The sequence below is a fragment of the Phymastichus coffea genome, unplaced genomic scaffold, assembly GCF_024137745.1.
Source record: "Phymastichus coffea isolate CEN01 unplaced genomic scaffold, Cenicafe_Pcof_1.1 PCOF00016, whole genome shotgun sequence".
Taxonomy (NCBI): domain Eukaryota; kingdom Metazoa; phylum Arthropoda; class Insecta; order Hymenoptera; family Eulophidae; genus Phymastichus; species Phymastichus coffea.
Window position 1 is genome coordinate 2,703,322 of NW_026706827.1, and position 19,803 is coordinate 2,723,124.

Consider the following 19,803-nt stretch of genomic DNA (forward strand, 5'->3'; position numbering starts at 1 on the left):
AAAACTTATTTTTTTTAAAGTAGCATTATGTGCTATACTTGCTTACGTACATTAATAAAAAGTAGTTTACATCAAAGCTTAATAACTCGGATTTGCTATTATCAAATGTAGATTGTGCAAGACTCATCATGAAAGGTAACTATAAAGTTTTTTAATGAAACCACTGTTCGCGCAGACAATGGTTTTATGAGATATACCTATTATTAAAAAAAAATGCAAAAAGAAAAAAAGGAAAAGAGATAGCGAGAAAGTGAGATAAAGAGGATACGAGAGAGCTTTAAGCTTACAGGTGTAGTACTCCATCATATTTTGATTGTAGCGGTAAGTCGTAGTGAGGTCCATAACTGCGCGATACCGTCGCGCTACGTTGTGGTTGTTTTGAAAAAAATAAATTAGCCGCCTTAACGTCACGGCGGTCGGCAACGGCTGTCTCCGGGCCACATACCTATTCACACTCGGCACACTGAAAATGCAGCACGTTTCGCTCACCCACGCACTGATTGATCAACTGATCGGAAGCTGCGCCAGAGACTACGCTTAACGTCTATGAGCTTGCTCAGGCTTGCAGTTTGCACGTGACTTTCAGCTCGATTTGACTCGATTTGCGGGTGCCGCGGCTGTAGCCGGTGCTGTTGAGATTCGGGACCGGATCCGTACCTCGCCACGCCCAGCCGACTCGCCAGCATCCCTCGGCAGCCCCATTGGCCGAGAGGTGCGGCGAGCCGCAGGGGTTGCTACGGCGACGCCGCCTCTGGCTCTCTTCTGATGGCAATGTGGAATCCAAAGCTCAAAATCACGCGGCAATTTCGGCTCTTTTGACTCTTTCGCTTGGAGCTTGAGTTAAAGTTTATTTTCCGAGGTATTTGCTTGATGACTGTTTCGGCTCGACTAATTGCGCGACACGTGGTTGTAGCCGCGGTATTTGACTGGCTGGATCAACCGTATCATCCGGAAACTGGTGTGGTTAGCTTCGGTGAGACCGTCACCGGCTTGCCAATCTCACAAGGGCCGGTTTACATTCTCGCTCGAGACAGAGAGAGAGAGACGAGTAGCTGCTGCTCGTACCGCCTCTCACTCCTCGAACACACGTGCTTTCGTTCTCTCTCTCTCTCTCTCTCTCTCTCTCTCTCTCTCTCTCTCTCTCTCTCTCTCTCTCTCTCTCTCTCTCTCTCTCTATATATATATATATATATATATATATATATATATAAAGTGCAGCTTATTCAATCTCTGAAGGCTTCCTTCAGTCGACATCGGACACTTTAAATCTCAGCAATCTCGACGACGTACCTCGTTCAACTCTATAGCTCTATCTCATACCTACCCCGCACGCTATTTAATCTGGTTGTACTCTAGACACTTGCAACTTATTATATGCGACTTGTGTGTTAATTAGATGTTCAGTTTCAAATAACTAGATTGTGATTCTTATATCCACTCGATGTGTTTACGTGTGTGTATATCAACAAACTGGTGAGCACTTACTGTTTGTGTACCAGTTTGTCATTATTAGTTATTTTCTTATATTCTATGTTTCATAGCTCTGTCACAGCCGGACTAGATAATTCTTAAATAATTTTTAGTAAAAATATTGTTTTGATTTCTTAAAATCATGACAAAAATAAATTTCCATCTTGATTACTTTATATTATGTACCTATCATAAAATGTATCAGTGATAATAAAACAGTACGTGATTGGAATTAAAGATTTAATATAAAAAAATTAAATATATTCAATTTATAACCATTAGGCTTCGTTATTAAACAAATGATGATTGTTGAAATATCTTAAAGATAATGTTAGTGAAAACCTTTTGAAGTAGTACTTTATACTAGAAAATCAATGTCTAGAACCGATAGTAGAATATTGATATAATAATCTATAAAATAAGCACTTTCAGCTCTCTTTCCCTCTTTCTTTAAAAATATTATTATTTGTTATATAATAAAGTTGTATATCGCATTGAAAATAAAAAATTATATGTAACTTTATATAATATTTTTTTAATAGAGCGAAAAGTTCTATTATAAAACTATTATTTGACATAATGAATTAAAGTTTCTATACGGAGAAAATATTTACAGAAAAATGACAAAGATGATGATAGTAAAAATTAAAGTACAAAGTAAAAATCATGCTAGGACAATTATTATAGTACAGATACATAAAACTTGATGTACCTACGCAAAATATTATATCACAGTTTTAGTTTTAGTTAATAATCAATTATTATAAATTCATAACATATATTATAATAATAATATAATAACCTATTATTATAAATTATATACAGTTAAAATACATTCTTGATTGTAGAGTGGAATGACACATGGAAACTTTTAATAAAAAATGATAAAATTGATTAGTAAACACACGTTTGTAAAAATATATTTTCGAGACTGAGATTCTTGCACTTCATTGCAGTAGTCAACATAGCATCGCGTTTAGTGGCCGTTTTGCAAGGTATAAGTGCCACACTTTAATTCATTTGTTGGAGTAAAAATTACAAAACTGCATCGTAAAAATTACAGTAACAACATTATAAAACTTATTACGAATCTCTAAAAATATTTGAAAATTTTTAAATATTAATGTGTCACCATGAAATTTACTAGATTTTCTTTATGTAAAAAATTGATCAAATTACCGATCCATTTATTAAATTTTTTTTGTACCAAGTTTACTTACGATCTATCTAATATAAGAAGACAATAAGTAAATGTTATTGTTACATGAAATATGTACATGAGATTTAAGAAAATATTCCAGTGAGTATTCTATCCTTGTTTTAGAATATGATAAATAAATTAGGATTTATTTATAAGTTTAGCATCCATTAGTTTATGTTTTTTGAGTTTGATGTTTGTGATGGCTGTCTTAAGAAGATTGCTGATCAGTTTTTTTATGTGATCTTAAACTTTGATGTTACGTATCATGCAAAAACTTTCATTTCTTTTTTAACTGCTGGAACGTGTAGAGTATTTCGGATATTTTCGTTTGGAACGAACGATGGGGATCGTACGATATTGCGTAGGACTTTCGATTAAAATCTTTCCAGGATTTTAATATTAGAGTTTGAAGCAACACCTTACAGTTAAATGCCATAAGTCCAAACTGATTTGAGTATAGCTTTGTATAGCAGTAATTTGTTTTCAGTTGACAATTCTAATTTTTCTTCAAAAAGTCAGTAGATTTTCCATCCATGTAATCCTCCGATCTAGGTTTATACCTAAATATTTTACACGGTTGCTTTGCAGAATGTGTTTATCGTTAAATCAAATAGGTCGGCAGGTGTCTTTTCGAAGTATGAACGTTGTATGTATTGATTTACTTTCGTTTACTATTATTCTCTATGAGTTGAACCAATTTTGAAGATGATTATTAATGTATTTTTGAATTATTTCTGATACTGTTGTTGGGTCTGAGTGTGTTGTTAGAATTGCTGTATCATTTGCGTATGTTGCTGTCAGAATGTTTTCAGATTTAGGTAAGGCCGAGGTGTACAGTAGATAAAGAGTTGGACCAAGAACACTGCCCTGCGGCACTCCTGCTTTTATTAGCTGGCGTTTTGATGTATTCCTATTTATTCTAACTTGAAATGCCCTATTATGCAGATATGACCGCAGTATTTCGTAGTGGCATACAGGAAAAAAATTTTTAAGCTTATGTAATAGCCCTTCATGTATTGATTTGTTTTTATTTACTACAATTCTCCATGAATCGAGCCAATTTTATTTATAATTATCTATGTAATTTTATACTGACTTAGATGCTATTGTTGCCTCTGAGTGTAATGTTAAAATAGCTATATCATGTACATATGTTGTTGTGCAGACTTTGGTAAATCGGAGGTGAATAAGTTATAGAATACTTATATAATAACACTTGGGTCTAGAACCCTACCCTAGAAGCATTTCTGCTTTTATAAGCTGATGTTCTGATATTTATTTTAATACTTTTACTTTAATACAATCATTCTTGTAATATCATCAAATCCGGGAGCATTTTTGAAATTAATATTGTTAATTATTTGAAATATGTCTTTTATTTTAACCGCTTTAATTAGTGTGCTGTCTTGAACGTTAAAGTCTTGTTGAAAGGTTTCTTCTTCGGTGATTATTCTTTGGTAAGGTTTGAATACTGTGCATAGATGATTAGCAAAAGTTGCATAGCTTTGCGTCTGATCTGATCCCTTTACCGCAAGATTTTCTGATAAGTGATATAAATATAGTTAATCTTTTATGTCGTTTAGTGCTCTTAAATAATTCTGCATTTCTATGATTTTTTCTTCACATAACATTTTCTTTAAATCATTGGATGCTTTGTTTGATTTGGCTTTAACTTGACTCCATTTAGTTATGTGAATGTCTAATTTTGAGTAATCCTTTTTCTTTAATTTTTTGTGCTATTGCATTGAAAGTGATTTGCTGTGTTTCTTGTTACTATTTATAGTAGTAAAGCATCTGATAATGACTTCTGTTAGGAGTTATTAAGTATTTAATAATGCTTTCGATATACATAAGTAGCTGATTTAAGAAGAACGTTACATGTTATTCTTTCCTCAATGAAAAAAGTCTATTTTTTCCAGTCAACTTTCGTGTAATTGTTTATAGTTTTAGGTACTTAAGAGTATAAAATAATAATTAACACTGGTGAATGGTTTGATGTATGTCAAGTCTAGATATGACGATTCTTCGAAATATTTTTTCTCATACCTTTTAAAATTTAGTAAATAATAATTATTTTTTTAGTTATAAAACATTTCCATATAAAATTATGTACATTATTATAATTTTTGACAGTACTTCAAAGAGATAGACTAAGATTTTGATGTAAATTTGTAATTTCTATATTATTATGGAACATTGGCGAAGTATAATTTAGGATATCCACTACTATCAGTTAAAAAATTATAGATCTCGTGGATTTTTTTTATATTATGAGTAAAAAAACTGTACACTAATATGGTTGATATATAGAAGTTTATAGTTTTAGCAATAGAATAAGTTTACTTCCGTCTCATTATAATAACTTGAAAAATATGGTAGCATAAAATACGCAAAAGCATGCATTTTCGACGATATTTTTATGCTAAACTTTAAAAATAAACCAATTTGTTAAAAAATACAAAAATTTTGAAAAAAAAACAAAATAAATATATTGTATATCCGAACACATAACTGTGTGGACTAGCTAATTTGTAAAATAATAATAGTGATGCTTGTAAAACTGCAAAATGTTTGTTTCATTATTAAATATCCGTACATATTCAAGACATAATTTCAAAACTTATTAAAATAAAGCACTCGTCTCTAATTTGACTAAAGACATTATTTGAATTTGTTAATTTTATACTAATTACAACAAACAATTTAACGAAGGGAGTTGTCGGCTCAAGTTAAAGCATAGTTTTTACCTCCTCTATTTTTTTTAAATAAAAGCTTATATTTGATAATTAACAAAATTCTTGATTGATTTTTATGAATTTGGAAGCTCTTGATTGTCAACTTTATTGCGTAATACAAATGGTAAAAGTTGTCGCCTACTTTAATTTATAATCTCCCCTAATCCCTATACACCATACTTCACTTAAAAAGTCTTACTTATGAGTAGACTGCCGCTAATACCAAGAGCCTAAAAGTTATTTCGAAATCAATTTTGTAGTTGCAAGCAAGTAAAAATTGTAATGTAATGTTTATTATAATTACGAAGTGGCAATTTTAAACTTGATCGGACAACATGCCGTTTCGTAATTATAATAAGCTTCAAGTAAAATTTGTTATAATTACAATTTTTATTTACTTACAAAATTAATTTTAAAATAACCTCTAGGCTTTAGGTATTAGCAAAAGCCTACTAGTATATAATTTACTTTTTGAGAAAAGTGTGGTGGAAAGACGGAAATGTCATTAACTGCATCAAGATCATATAAAATAAAATCCATAGACACGAGTGCTTAGAATTGAGTACCTGATGGTGAATCACCGATGGTTATCTCTGATAAATGTTCAAATTACATCAATAATTACAAATTTACATCCTTCGACGCAAACAACTCGATTGAGTCGAATCAGCATCTTAAGACGCATATTTATAGATTGAATGTATATCTATATTACCGCCATCGTACTGTGACTAATATTTTATTTTATATCCTTGGCAAAGACATATTCGAGTATCGTGCAAGTGGCACTTAATAGGTAAAATGGTTGTATACGACGACACTGCACACGGATTCTTTATAGTTTATTTTATTGATTTTTACAATGTATAATAAAATATTTAATTTATAAATATATTCTTAATTTATTAACTTAATAACATAATTTATTAACATAATTCATAAATTATTAACATAATTTAACGTTGCACAAATTCTTTGTATAGATAAAAAAATGTAGAAAATAAAAACGCAGGCAAAGGAAAAAGCACGACTATCAAGATACAGAATAGCTATTCTATTTCTAAATCGACACAGACTTGCATAATGTGCATGCACTATTGACAATTCGAGCCGTAATACTATACTTTTAGCTAACGTTAACCCGTGTGGTAGGTCGATATACCTAGAAATTGAAAGGCTGCATGTATCTCATTGTCAGTAGCAATCTCCTCCACTGCCTCCTCGGCTGTATAGACTTTCATGCAGCCGGAAAGGTAGTGGAGGGGATTTCTATACAGCCGGAGAGACAGTGGAGGGGCTCTCTATACAGCCCAAGAACTCCCTTGCACGTATTAGTTATTTTTGTACCAGGAGCGTTTGGAAGTCGAATGCGGTTGGAGAGAATGTTTATAGCGCGGGATAGTATAAAGCCGAGGCAGCGAGCGCCAATGTTTTATATCACGCGCTATTTAACATTTTTCTTAGACGATTTCGACTTTCGTTCGCAGTTTAGGCAGAGGACGTATGAGGGTATTTGCGTGTAGGTGATACTTAATTCATAAACGGTAGCGTACGATGCAACAATATACAGATCTTTTTATAGATTAATTTATTCTTTTGAAATAACAAATTTATAATAATCTTTTTAAGCTTAAATTACCTTTGAACATATATTTGAACTACGTTCAGCTATCATGCATAGGTCGACTAAAACTGACAGCTTGCGCTGTATGACAGGCACAGACATGCTATTCTACTAGTCTGTCCTACGAACATTAGCGCCATGTAGTTTGCCGATATACGACTAATGGTGAGTCATCCCCGGTTGTATGATGCCAATACGGTTGAGGAGAACATAACCTCCTAATGCTACTTGACTATTGGCCGCTCATACGGTCGGGGACTTATCCGTGCGTACGTCACCTATTTACGAATTGAGGGTCCTCTATACGTAAATACACTGATACGTCCGCATAGGCTGTAATAGTTATTTACGCATCTAGGGACAGCCTCAGCGGATTACGTCGAGGCGCGTTGGTGATAGGTGGGGGTAGAGTGCCGAGGCCGCGTAGCGGGCCTAAACTGAACTAAAAATAAATTTACGGATTGAGTGTCTTCTGTACACGTATTAACTCGAGTACATCCGCCTAGGCTAAAAATTTTTTATTATGCAAGTTTGTGCCGGTTTAGAGACATTAAAATAAAAGCAATGTTGAAGTGTCAGTAAAAAATGATTATTCAACAGTAATAATTTATGAATTACGTTATTAAATTAATAAACTAAGAAAATAATTATGAATAAAATTATTTAGTACACACTTTCAAAATGAATAAAAACTATAAACAATCTATATGCAGTTATGTCGTGTACAACCTATTAACCTATTGAGCGTCACCTGTACATAACTTGAATATGTTTTCACCAAGGTTATAACATTTTTTTAATCGCTATGGGCGAGCCTAGCGATAGTACGGTACGCGACAAAAAGTTTGTAGCGTGGGATATATGGCCTTGAAGTTCGCTTTGCTCGCTCCCTCGATTCCTTAACTTGTCCAAAGCACATAAATAATTAATACTTATTGACATTTTTAATATCTAAACCATATTGACATCGTTTGTAATTCAAACCATTTTTACGAACTAAACAAAGTATGTAATAATTAATACGCAGATTATGTACATTGCATTTCTCCAGCGTATTATATATAATATAGTGCATAGAATGCGTATAATACTCAACCTGAGATAAAACCTGTGACGAAAACTTGTCCGAGAAAGCAATAAATAACTAAAATAAGCAATAAATAACTTTCGAAATTGCATTGACTGAACAAAAATTTTTTTTGAACAAAAGATGGTTCTAGACTTTCAATTTTACTATTGGATATATCGGTATATCACTATAAAGACGATGAAACACTTTTGGAGGAGACTTGATTCGGCAATTTACTGTACATAATGCGGGTGTGACCAAACTTCATAGGTATTTCATGCTTACTCGCATGTATATCGCGACTGCCCCCATGAATTTACTATGATAATCACATAAATAGGAAGAAAAAATGATTCTGTTAATTCCCTTTTAAATCTGAAGTGAAGCTTTTTATCGATATGACAATTCTAGGGTGACATTGGTATAAAGTCAATGTGAAGGCAGCTGAGGCTGCAGGTAGGTTGAGCGGCCTACTAGGCTTTCGTGGCACCAGTCACGCTTCGTTGCCGGATAATCAGTCGAGCTCCTGTGCTCTCTCATCTACTGGTAAGCTACAACATTAATCTCATTTGTCATAGCAGCGACAAGATCGAAGAGCACCTACCGATTCAGCGACGTTTGCTAAATTACCAGTGGGCAGGCATGCTGATTATTCAAATATACATTTCAATTTTCTTTCCGTAGTATATTCAATCAATTACACTATTCCAGTAACAATTACACACACATACACATGCGTATACACACGCACACACACACACACACACACACAATTAAATAGTTTAATTTTCGTGAAATGTTTCATAAGTTGAACTTTCATGAATGTTAAAGAAGTTAAATATTTTAGGGTTTCCATATCTTTAGTAATTTTCTAACAAAAAAATTAGATTTCAACTTTATTTATCTAAAAAAATCTTCTTTTTTCTGAAGTTGGTAAAAATGTCATTACATGAATGGAATCATACCTAAGACTAATTATTAAGGTTTGTGGTAGCAACTTATGGCATGAATGTCGGTTGTACTTTTTTATACGACATTATATGCAACAGCTTTTTTTATAAAAATATTCGATACTTTACTTTGAAATGGTTCTGCTATCCAAATTTGTATATTTCAGATAAAATATCTTTCTCTTGAAAAATAAGAAATAGATATCGGTTTCATGTCTATTTTAGCTTTCTACTTTGCTAATAAGATTTAGTCGTATGCGTACATAAAAAAATATATTAACGATTACAAATGCAAGCTTATCAATTATTTAGTTGGTCGTTGGTAGTATGTATAACCTATTATTTTATTTAAAAACTCGGGCTCGCTGAGTCCAATGATCGTTTCAGTATGTATATCAGACACAATTAGACGATTTCATAATACAATTGAAGAAATTATAAATGATTATTCATAATCTGATAATAGTGAATGATTGTTATAGATAACTGGAAACTGTTTTCAAATAGTAAATAGTTTCCAATAGAAAATCCATTTTCTGTAATTGAACATATAAGTAATCGTGATTTTAAATTGAGTTTCAATTATGAATTGTCAATTTTATATTTCGCGTATCTTGTATTTATATTGAATAATATTTTATTTATTCAAAAAAGGTTTACGATTTACGCAATTCTGAATATTTAATTGTATAATAGTAAATTATAATACAAATCCAGAAAGCTGAATTTCCTGGCCGATTGAGTTCAATAGATGTTAGCTAAGGCATACTTTATTCTAGGAAAAAAACAAGTACATTCACATTTTAACATTACATAAAATAGGGCATGCAAGATTTAATTAGTGCATTTAATTTATTGTCATGAGTTCAACAGTAAAAATCTTATGAGATGTTTTCGACTGTATGTTATTTAGGAAAATCTTTGCTTAGTTAAAATATTATTTTAAAACCAAACTATGAAATATAAAATTTAGAATTAAAAATAATGTTAAATTTATGTAATGTTGCAAAGCTTATTTCAGGACAATTAATGCTGACATATGTAACAATATATTCAAAAGAAGTAAAAATATTAGTCTTATGTCTTATGTCTTATGTATACCACTCTATCCAAATACGAAATATACTTTTTCTCGAAAACATGTTTTGTTACAATCATTAGTGTTTAAATAAACTATAATAAAACCAGTAATAAACGCTTTTAAAAACTGAACAAATGTTTTCGAGATAATATAAACTATTAAGACGATAAGTACTTTAGCAACTATTTTCTAAAGTGTATATTTCAAAAGTTATAAATTTTAAAAGATCGAAAGTATGTCGTTTTTGAGTAATATTAAATATTTATAGCTATTAACCGCAAGGACTATTGTACATAGTAAATACATAGTAAATACATAGTAAGTACACCACTGAACCATCATCTTTTTTTTAAATAATCTAATTAATACTTGCATTGCCTGTTCTATTAAATACTAATAATTACTTTCGTATAGTTCATACTTCAATCACTAGGAACTGTTATGGCACCGTCATCGTAATGAGATTGCCCATTTATTCATGAAAAGCATGTATTTAGCCTCTTCCATCACCTCTGAAACCTACCTCACGTATGAATAGAGGATTTTTATATTATGCCTGGAACTGTTGTTAGTATGTGTATAAGCAGTTTCATGTCATTGGATCCAAATTTGTTTATTATTTTTTCGGCGAGGCGATTTTACTGCATTTTTTTAATATTTAAATATTTTTTTAATATTTAATATTTAATGTTTAAAAACTAGAGATCTTAAAAATTGAAATTGAATTATTAACAGCATTAGAAGTACATTAGTGCGCATATCGCCTTTTGACTTTTTGTAACAATATTAATAAAATAAATAAAAAATATTTAAATAAAATTTTGTAACATAAAATATTTTGACGTTAATAAATAATTTATAAATATAATTCTTTATACACGAAATTTTTAATGCTGTCCTTATTAGGACAATCTGTATATATTTTCAATGAATTTCACGATCGAACTCGCGATAAAGCAATGTGTAACTGACGGTGGTCGTTTTTTAAATCTATTTTAATTTTTTCTAGAGTCTATGCTTTATTTATTGTTATTGCAAATGATAATTTGATAGGAAATTGTCGGCGTTTAAAAACAAATGATTATTCATTTTCTGAGGAATATAACGTTATACGATTTATAAAGAGTATTTTTCCATTTTTATCACCGTTTAATATTTCATATTTTAATAAATTATTATATAGTTCTAAAAATCAATAATCTAGTACCATTACATAAGCCTTCATTAATAGCAAGATTTCAGATTAGCATACAAATACTCTTGATTTTAATTCGTAAGGAGGAACAGACGAGGGAGAAAGTTCATTCAAATCTTCAATTGATATAACACTTTCAAAACCTTCATTATCACAGTTTTCTATACTATCAATACATGTGTACATTTTTTCCCCTTTTTCATCCAGTAAATAACAACTTTTTCATCTATTTCATTAACGTGAATGTTTCGTACAGATAAAATAGCGAAACTAATTGATTTTCTATATTGTTTTTTGCGTAATATATCAACATAAATGTTATTTACTATATCTCCTATGTTACTAATTACTCTAATGCAATGTTGAGAAAAATGTAGTAAATTCAAGTTATCTTGATTGTCATTCAATATTCCATCGCTAACGTTTAACAAAATTTTCGAAAATTCAATTTCTTCAGGTAAAGTTCGTATATTTTAGGTTAAAGAAAATTTAATAATATTTTCCCGTTGTGAACAACGATTTATAGATAAATCAACAGTATCACTACGCGTACTATTTACTTTCACAGGAAGTAACTAACTAAAATCTCCTAAAACAATTATTTTTCAAATAAATAATTTATTATTGTTCATTACGTTACGCAAAGTGTTATCCATCACTTCAATAGCATATCTTGGGGCCATCGAAGCTTCATCCTAGATAAAGACATCTGTTTCTTTCAAATTAGCAACTTCTTGTGATTCTAAATTTATGTTCTATAATGAATAACAAAGGTATAGGTAATTGAAATACTTTATGTACTATTTTACCTTGAGGTAATAACGTAGCTGTTATTCCTGTAAACGCCATAGTACATACTTTTTTATTGTTTCCTTTGAAAAGATACCAAAGAAATTCATATAAAAACGTTTTACCAGATCCACCAGGACCATTTATAAAGAAATAGTTACTCTGTTCTGAATTTTCATCACAATTATTATTTACAACGGCATTTGAAATTGTGTCTAACATTTCTTTTCGTTTTTCGTTTAATTTCAAATATCGTTCACGACCAACAGTCAAATGGATTTCTGGAATTTCATAATTCGGTAAAATTTCGTTGAAATCTTGCAATAAATTTAGGAATTAGACTTTAAAGACTCTTACCTTCAATTTGAATTAAAATTCGTATATCTGTAAGTGTGTATTAAATTGCTGCGTGTAATCTTCAGATACCGCATCCTTAAAATCTGTCCAAAGTTTGATTGGATCAAGAGGATTACGAGTACAATGAATTTAAATTCGTACAAATAAGCGTCTAAGTTGTTTTGGCATCATAAATAAAACAGCTTCTCTCATTACATTTGTCCATTCATTGTCACTTTCAATAAAATCATGTGCTAAACAAGTTGAAGAGAAAGATTCATGTAATTCTCCGTTCACTGTTCTTAAATTTTTAAAGCTTGTAGCACCTTTTGCTCGAAGCAATAAAATTCTCAAATGAAGTAATTCAAATTGACTTGGATTAACTGTGAACATACGTCCCGTGCATGGAATATTTATTTTTCTTTTAACCTACCTTCTTACTTTCCATCCATCAACTTAAATTTGCTTAAAAACATATTTTTCTGAAATTTGAGAGTAATAATATTGATGCGCATCTCGTTAATATCAGTAGGTTCTGTGCGAATTCTTATATTTTGAAAATTTGGAAGATGCACAGGTAAACGAATAATAACATGACTTTTATCGTGCATTGGCGGAAACAAAATCCGCCAAATGGATTCTGCTGATCTTACATATCGTGCATTTAAATCTTAAATAATTTCATCATGATGAATAATAAGGTCATTAGAATTAGTTACAATTACAGATGCTGCATCATATTCTTTGTAAAGATATTTATGTAACTATTTAACGGATTTCATACTTGAACAAACTTCTACGTTAAAATATGACAATTAAGCTTCAAAGATAACACTGGAGCATAAGGCACTGCATGACGATTATCTACTTCATAATCATTAGGACGTAAATGTGTTTTTTCAGTATCTTTTCGGTGATAGGAAACGCAACCGTTTTCATCGATTATTGTTTTTTCTTCAAATTGTTTAAGGTATTTTTTCGAACATTTCCCATCAATAATACACCACTCTACACAAGGACCGTGTATCATATTATACATTACAATTAACGCGATTTTCCCTTTTTGGTTAACAACAATTTTTCCCTTGAAAAAAAAGTCCTTATAGTCCTCACTCAATCCTACTCTCCTGCTTCTACACATTTTAATTCTCCGCCGTACTCAACTCTCCACGAATAACATCACGCTTACGTTCTCTCGACCAACGATATTGAATGCTTACCAATACGATGGCGCTCTAAGAGCTGGCTCTCTTTTATGTAGGAAATTTAGAATATGGCAATTATTTGAGTTTTTGAAAAAATTCCAATTTTAAGCTTATCAAAACACATTTAACTTGAAAATAATTAAATATTATACGTTTTTATGTAATTTATATTTATTTTATAGAATACGATGGTGCTATTAGATTCAAGATAAATCACACACCATTCAATTTTTCAAAATCTCTTCAAATAGTACATTGTCTAACGAGTGTGAAATAATAATAATCTATAAAAACGGCGCATTGGTAAGTATTTCGCACGAGTCATTTACCTAATATTTTTTCCCGAATGCATGATATGGGTGCGTGAATTGTATCGAGGGACGGACGAAGCGAAGCCCCTCAAACACATATTTTATAAAACTAGTGATATCATACGCGCTTTGCACACTCTTTATTTTCTTTTTTATTTCTAGTTATATTGATTTACATAGTTAATACTAATATACTTTTCTAAAGGTGGATATTTCAATTTTGTTACAAAACATGTATTACAGCGAAAAAATATGTTATAGTAAAACTGTTTCACGTTTCCAAATTCATGATTTATCATTTCCAAAACTGCAAAAAATAATAATTTTTTAGTTCTTTTCAACTATACGGGTCAAATTATTCTTAAATGTTTATTTTATTCTTTGAATAAATATTGCGGGATTAGATTTATTTCAATCTTATATATTAAAAAACCAGATCATCTAACAGTAATAGAAAATAATAGGAAATAATTAGAACAAATTCAAGCCATAACCTCTTATATTTACGAAATAATTTACTTCTTGATAGAAGTTTATTTTAATTTATTTATTGTAATTTATTTTTTTAATCTCATTGCCTTCAAAATCAGTATCAATTATTATTGTAAATTGAATTTTTATTACTAAAATCTAAACTCGAAAGCCCTCATACAAGCTTATTTGTGTCACGTTTTGCATTGTGCGTTTTTTGCACACAACAATATATCACGTGAACATATCTCAGCCAATCAAATCACGAATAAAATGCTTCAACATGGCATCTATTACTTTTTTATAAGGGAAATATGACGCTGCCCAACCTATAAAATTAGAAAATACTGCTAATGTTACTATTAAATCTTTATTTAATAATACAGTAATTTTACAATAAATAGAATGAAACAATTTTTGCATTTTCATTTAATTTTGAAGTTTCTACTTAACAGTATTTTTATTAGGCACAAAACTTTCTAGATATCAATTAATATGTACACACGTTACGCATGCGTATGGAGTCATTTTTTAACCTTTAGACTGCCGGAAAATCAATATTTTGACGCAACAAAAAAACTTCTTCAATCTTCATTTTTAGACTAAAATATGCATAACCTTAATAGAATTTTCACTTTTTACAACCATTTAAGATAAATTTACCCCTTTACACCCCTTTTCACACACCCGACATCCCATAAAACTATCATTTTTACTTTGCACAAGCGGTTCTTTCTTTTTTTTGATCTGACCATAATTGCAACGAAATATACTTTCAAAAAAGGTTTTGTTACTACAATCGAATACAATTTAATATAAATTTGTCCCTCCCCACCCTTTTCAACCCTTCTTTACCCTTATTTACCCGTTCTATGCCTTATTTATTGTTTATTATTATTATTTATTGTATTGTTTTTTTTTTTTTTCAAAAAAATGCGTTGTCTTGTTTGCAAATATCTAAAATTATCGATGTAATATATTTTATTATTTTGATAAAAATTGTAGTTACTGAATTTGCTTTCTTTACTTCAATTGCCCCCCCCCCTCCCTCTCTCCCATATTTATGATGCTTTCATGTTGGGTTTTTTTGGAAAAATATGTTGCTTTGTTTGCATGTGGCTTATGAATAGATTTATTTTCATAAAATAATTTTTATGAAAAATTAACATAGTGAATCAGAAATAAATTTATGAATTATTTTCTTATATAAGAAAACTGAGAGATTGAACACCAAGTTTATTGAATTTAGATATTTTTTATTGGAAGTATTTTTTTTCGTTTTATTTCTTATGATACAAACTGCGTAATACAATGAATGTAGAAAACAATGTTTGGAGTAGTGGAGAATTAGAACCCGAAGAAGATGTTAGAGATAGAGACATTGGGAGTGATATTGATTCAAATGATATCACAAATAATGAAGACTACGAAGCATCTGACGTATACTTTGACCTTATTTTTATCCATCCATAAAAGATTTTCCTGACAAAGCTCAACTACTTTCTGAAGTATCAATAAATAAAATAACACCATTAGAATGTTTTAATTATATTTTAGACCCATTTCTCGTAAACTTTATTCTAGAACAAACAAACCTATATTTTATTCAAGAGCGAAATCCTGAGCCAACTCGAAAAAACATGAAACCATGGACTAATTTGACTGAAGATGAATTATGGATATTTATTGCTTTATCAATAAATATGGGCCATGTTGTAAAAAGACAATTGAATGACTATTGGAGCCAGGATCCATTATTGTGTACTCCAATATTTGGCGAATATTGGATATATACCTCAAATCGATATCTTCAAATTTTAAGATATCTTCATTTTTCTAATAATTTAAACGTTCTAACCACCCTTTGAAAAAAATTAAACCAGTAATTAATTATTTGAAAAATAAATTTTCTAGTACAATTATTCCAGGTAAAATACTTTGTATAGACGGAAGCTTAGTCTTGTGTAAAGGAAGACTTAAGTTCAAACAGTTCTTACCTTTGAAAAGAAAACGATTTGGACTGAAGTTATTTGAATTAGTAGATTGTGACACGGGTTTTCTTTTAGATTTTATAGTATATACTGGTATAGACACTGATTATGATAAATTTGATTTAGGCGTTTCTGGAGATATTGTTGCACATCTTATGCAACCTTATTGTAATGTAGGACGTCAATTATTCTCTGATAATTGGTACACTTCACCACAACTTGCGGTATATCTCCACGATAAAGAAACTGGCCTTTGTGGAACGGTGAAAAAGAATCGAAAAGGAATACCTACTCTTGACTCGAAGCTAAATCGTGGTGAAACACAAGTTGCTCACACCGATAGTTGGATGGTTATTAAATGGATGGATAAAAAAGAAGTTTATGTCTTGACAAGTATTCACGAATTTGAGTACTGTACCACTGGTAAAAAGCATTATAAAACTAATGAAGATATTATAAAACCAAGTTGTATTCATGACTATAACAAAAATATGGGTAAAGTTGATGATATCGACAGACAGTTATCAATGACAGAGACAATCCGAAAATGTATGAAATGGTATAGAAAACTATTTTTTCATCTTCTTGACTTGATGTTGACGAATTCTCATAAATTATTTGAGATGCTGACTACAACTGAAATTTCGTTCCCCGATTTTCGATTGAGCGTAATAAGAGAAATTCTAAAACTAGACATTGAAAAACTTCCAACTCAATCTCTTATACCTGGTATTCGACGAAAGAGTCGCCATTTTCTTAGAAAAATTGAATCTGAAAAGAGTGATAAACCATTACCACGTCAATGTGCTTTATGTCATATGCTCAACAAAAAGTCCCGATCTACATATGAGTGTTCAATATGTTCTAAAGCTCTATGTATTGAACCTTGTTTTGAAATTTATCACACAAAAGAATCTTTACCATAAGTTAGAATTCTTACACCAAAGTATTTAAAATCTCTATAATATTACCAAAAAAATATAAAAAAAAAACAAAAAAAAGAACAAAAAATAAAAAATAAGTACAAAAAATAAAAAAAAAAACAAAAAAAAGAAACATAACTCTGCCACAGTCGGTCCCAAGCCCGCGTTCAAAAGAGGAGGGTGTTTCGTAATCGTTGATGCGAGACAAAAGGGGTAGTTTGTGATGAGTACCCTACTTTAGGGATGGTTTTTGAACTTATTATAATTTTGATATTAGATTTGGATTCAGCGTCAAAAAATTCCCCGAAAAAGTCTATTTGCATTACAGAGTAGATAAAACTTGAATACTGTGTCTAAAGGGGTGAAATACCTTCAAAACAACCCCTAAAATTTAACTAACAACCCTTTAAAATACTTTAAATAGTTAATTAAATCGATAAATCTAACTTATATAATATTCTTATGAAGAAAGAAGCACTTCTTACCACTAAAAAATAATATTTTTAAAATTCAAAATTTTTAACATTAGCAGTTCCGTTCCCTGCCGGAAAATCAATATTTTGACGCACCCCCTGATCGACACTTTGTGTATGATTAATCGTTGATATATGATACCTTATACGAGGTCTGTCCGGAAAGTATCGGGCCTACCTTTATATTTTCGTGCTAGCATTATTCTTTATTATCTGGTGGGTGGCATCCTTCAAAGTAATCCCCACTTGATTGAAAATCACGGTTCCATCGATGTTTCCACTTTTCAAAACAGTCCTGGACCTCACTTTTAGGGATAGCCTTAAGTACACTCGTCGCATTGTTTTCAACCGTTGTTTTGTCATCGAATCGGTGTCCTTTGAGTGGTTTTTTTAGTTTTGGAAATAGCCAAAAGTCACAAGGGACTATGTCGGGACTGTATGGAGGTTGTCGAAGCAATGCAATTGCTCAAAAACTGCTGCACAAGATTGGATGAATGCGCTGGCGCATTATCGTGATGGAGAAGCCAGTCACCACTTTCCCAAAAATGCGGCCGTTTTCTTCTTACTGCATCATGCAAACGTTTCAAAATTTGAACGTAGTATTCTTTATTGATTGTATGATCTGTTGGTGCATATTCGTGATGTACAACACCTTCACAATCGAAAAAAACAATCAACATTGATTTAACATTGCTCCGACTTTGACGTGCTTTTTTTGGTCTTGGCGATTCAGAATGCTTCCACTGTGAAGATTGTTGTTTTGTTTCAGGATCATAACCATAAATCCATGATTCATCACCTGTAATATCTTTTCTAAGCACATTATCATCATTATTGACCATTTCCAGATTGTCCAGAGCGATTTCTAAACGAATGTTCTTCTGCTCTGCTGTGAGCAATTTTGGGATGAATTTCGCACACACGCGTTTAATTCCTAAATTTTCGGTTAAAATTTCTGAAATGATAGTTTTTAATATCCCAAGGTCTTCTTCTAGTTCTCGCACAGTCATACGACGATCTTGTTCGATTGCAAGTCGCACCCGCTCAATATTATCTGCGGTTTTTGTCGTCGAAGGTCGGCCTGAACGAGAATCACTATTGACAGAAGAGCGACCATCCTTGAACCGTTTATACTACTCTTTTATTCGTGTTTTGCTCATACGAGGTGTGTTCAAAAAGTAACGAGAATTTTTAAATTTCGCGGGTTTGGAGAGTCCGCTCGTATAAAATTTTTTTTTATTATGTTGGTACACATGCCCCTGAAGTACGATAAAATTTTCAGCAATATTCATTGCTTACTTTTTAAGTGACAGCCGCTAACGTTAGACGTGTTTTTCGAGCTCGGCGATTTTCGTTTGTGAAAAAAAATGGATCAAAGAATTTGTATTAAATTTTGCGTAAAAAATGAAATAAAGTGTAGTAAAGTTTGTCAAATGTTAACAAAGGCATATAGTGAGTCTGCTATGAGTAAAGCAAGGATTTGTGAGTGGTATAAGCGTTTCCAAGATGGCCAAGAAAACGTTGAAGATGACGAACGACCCGGACGCCCAAGCACATCAACAACCGATGAAAACGTGAAAAAAGTGAAAGAAATGGTTATGAACGATCGCCGAATCACAATCAGAGAAGTCGCTGATTATGTTGGCATATCAGTTGGCTCATGCCATCAAATTTTTTCGAATGTTTTGGGTATGAAACGTGTGGCAGCAAAATTCGTTCCAAAATTGTTGAATTTCGAACAAAAACAGCGGCGAATGGAAGTTGCTCAGGAGTCGCTAAATGAAGTCAATAACGATGCAGAACTACTAAAACGTGTTATAACAGGTGACGAAACATGGGTTTACGGATATGATGTCGAAACTAAGGCTCAATCGTCCCAGTGGAGGCATTCTGGATCGCCAAGACCGAAAAAGGCTCGACAAGTACGGTCGAATGTGAAGGTTATGCTCACTGTGTTCTTCGATTTTAATGGCATAGTG

The 19,803-nt window shown here is 31.5% G+C and overlaps 1 protein-coding gene across 7 annotated transcripts in view; it reads right to left on the reverse strand.

Moving 5' to 3' along the window:
* LOC131675061 (paired box protein Pax-5) overlaps positions 1 to 19,803 on the reverse strand; it is a 399,649-nt gene that overhangs the window by 357,122 nt on the left and 22,724 nt on the right. For 4 of the 7 annotated variants that reach the window (XM_058953894.1, XM_058953889.1, XM_058953890.1 and 1 more), the window contains exon 1: positions 288 to 549. The exons of 2 other annotated variants lie outside the window; for them this stretch is intronic. In XM_058953894.1, the coding sequence (XP_058809877.1) occupies positions 288 to 342 (55 nt within the window). In that variant the 5' untranslated portion in view covers positions 343 to 549. Of the gene's footprint in view, positions 1 to 287; positions 550 to 19,803 lie in introns of those variants that run through there. One more of the 7 variants, XM_058953886.1, reaches the window with a different exon arrangement.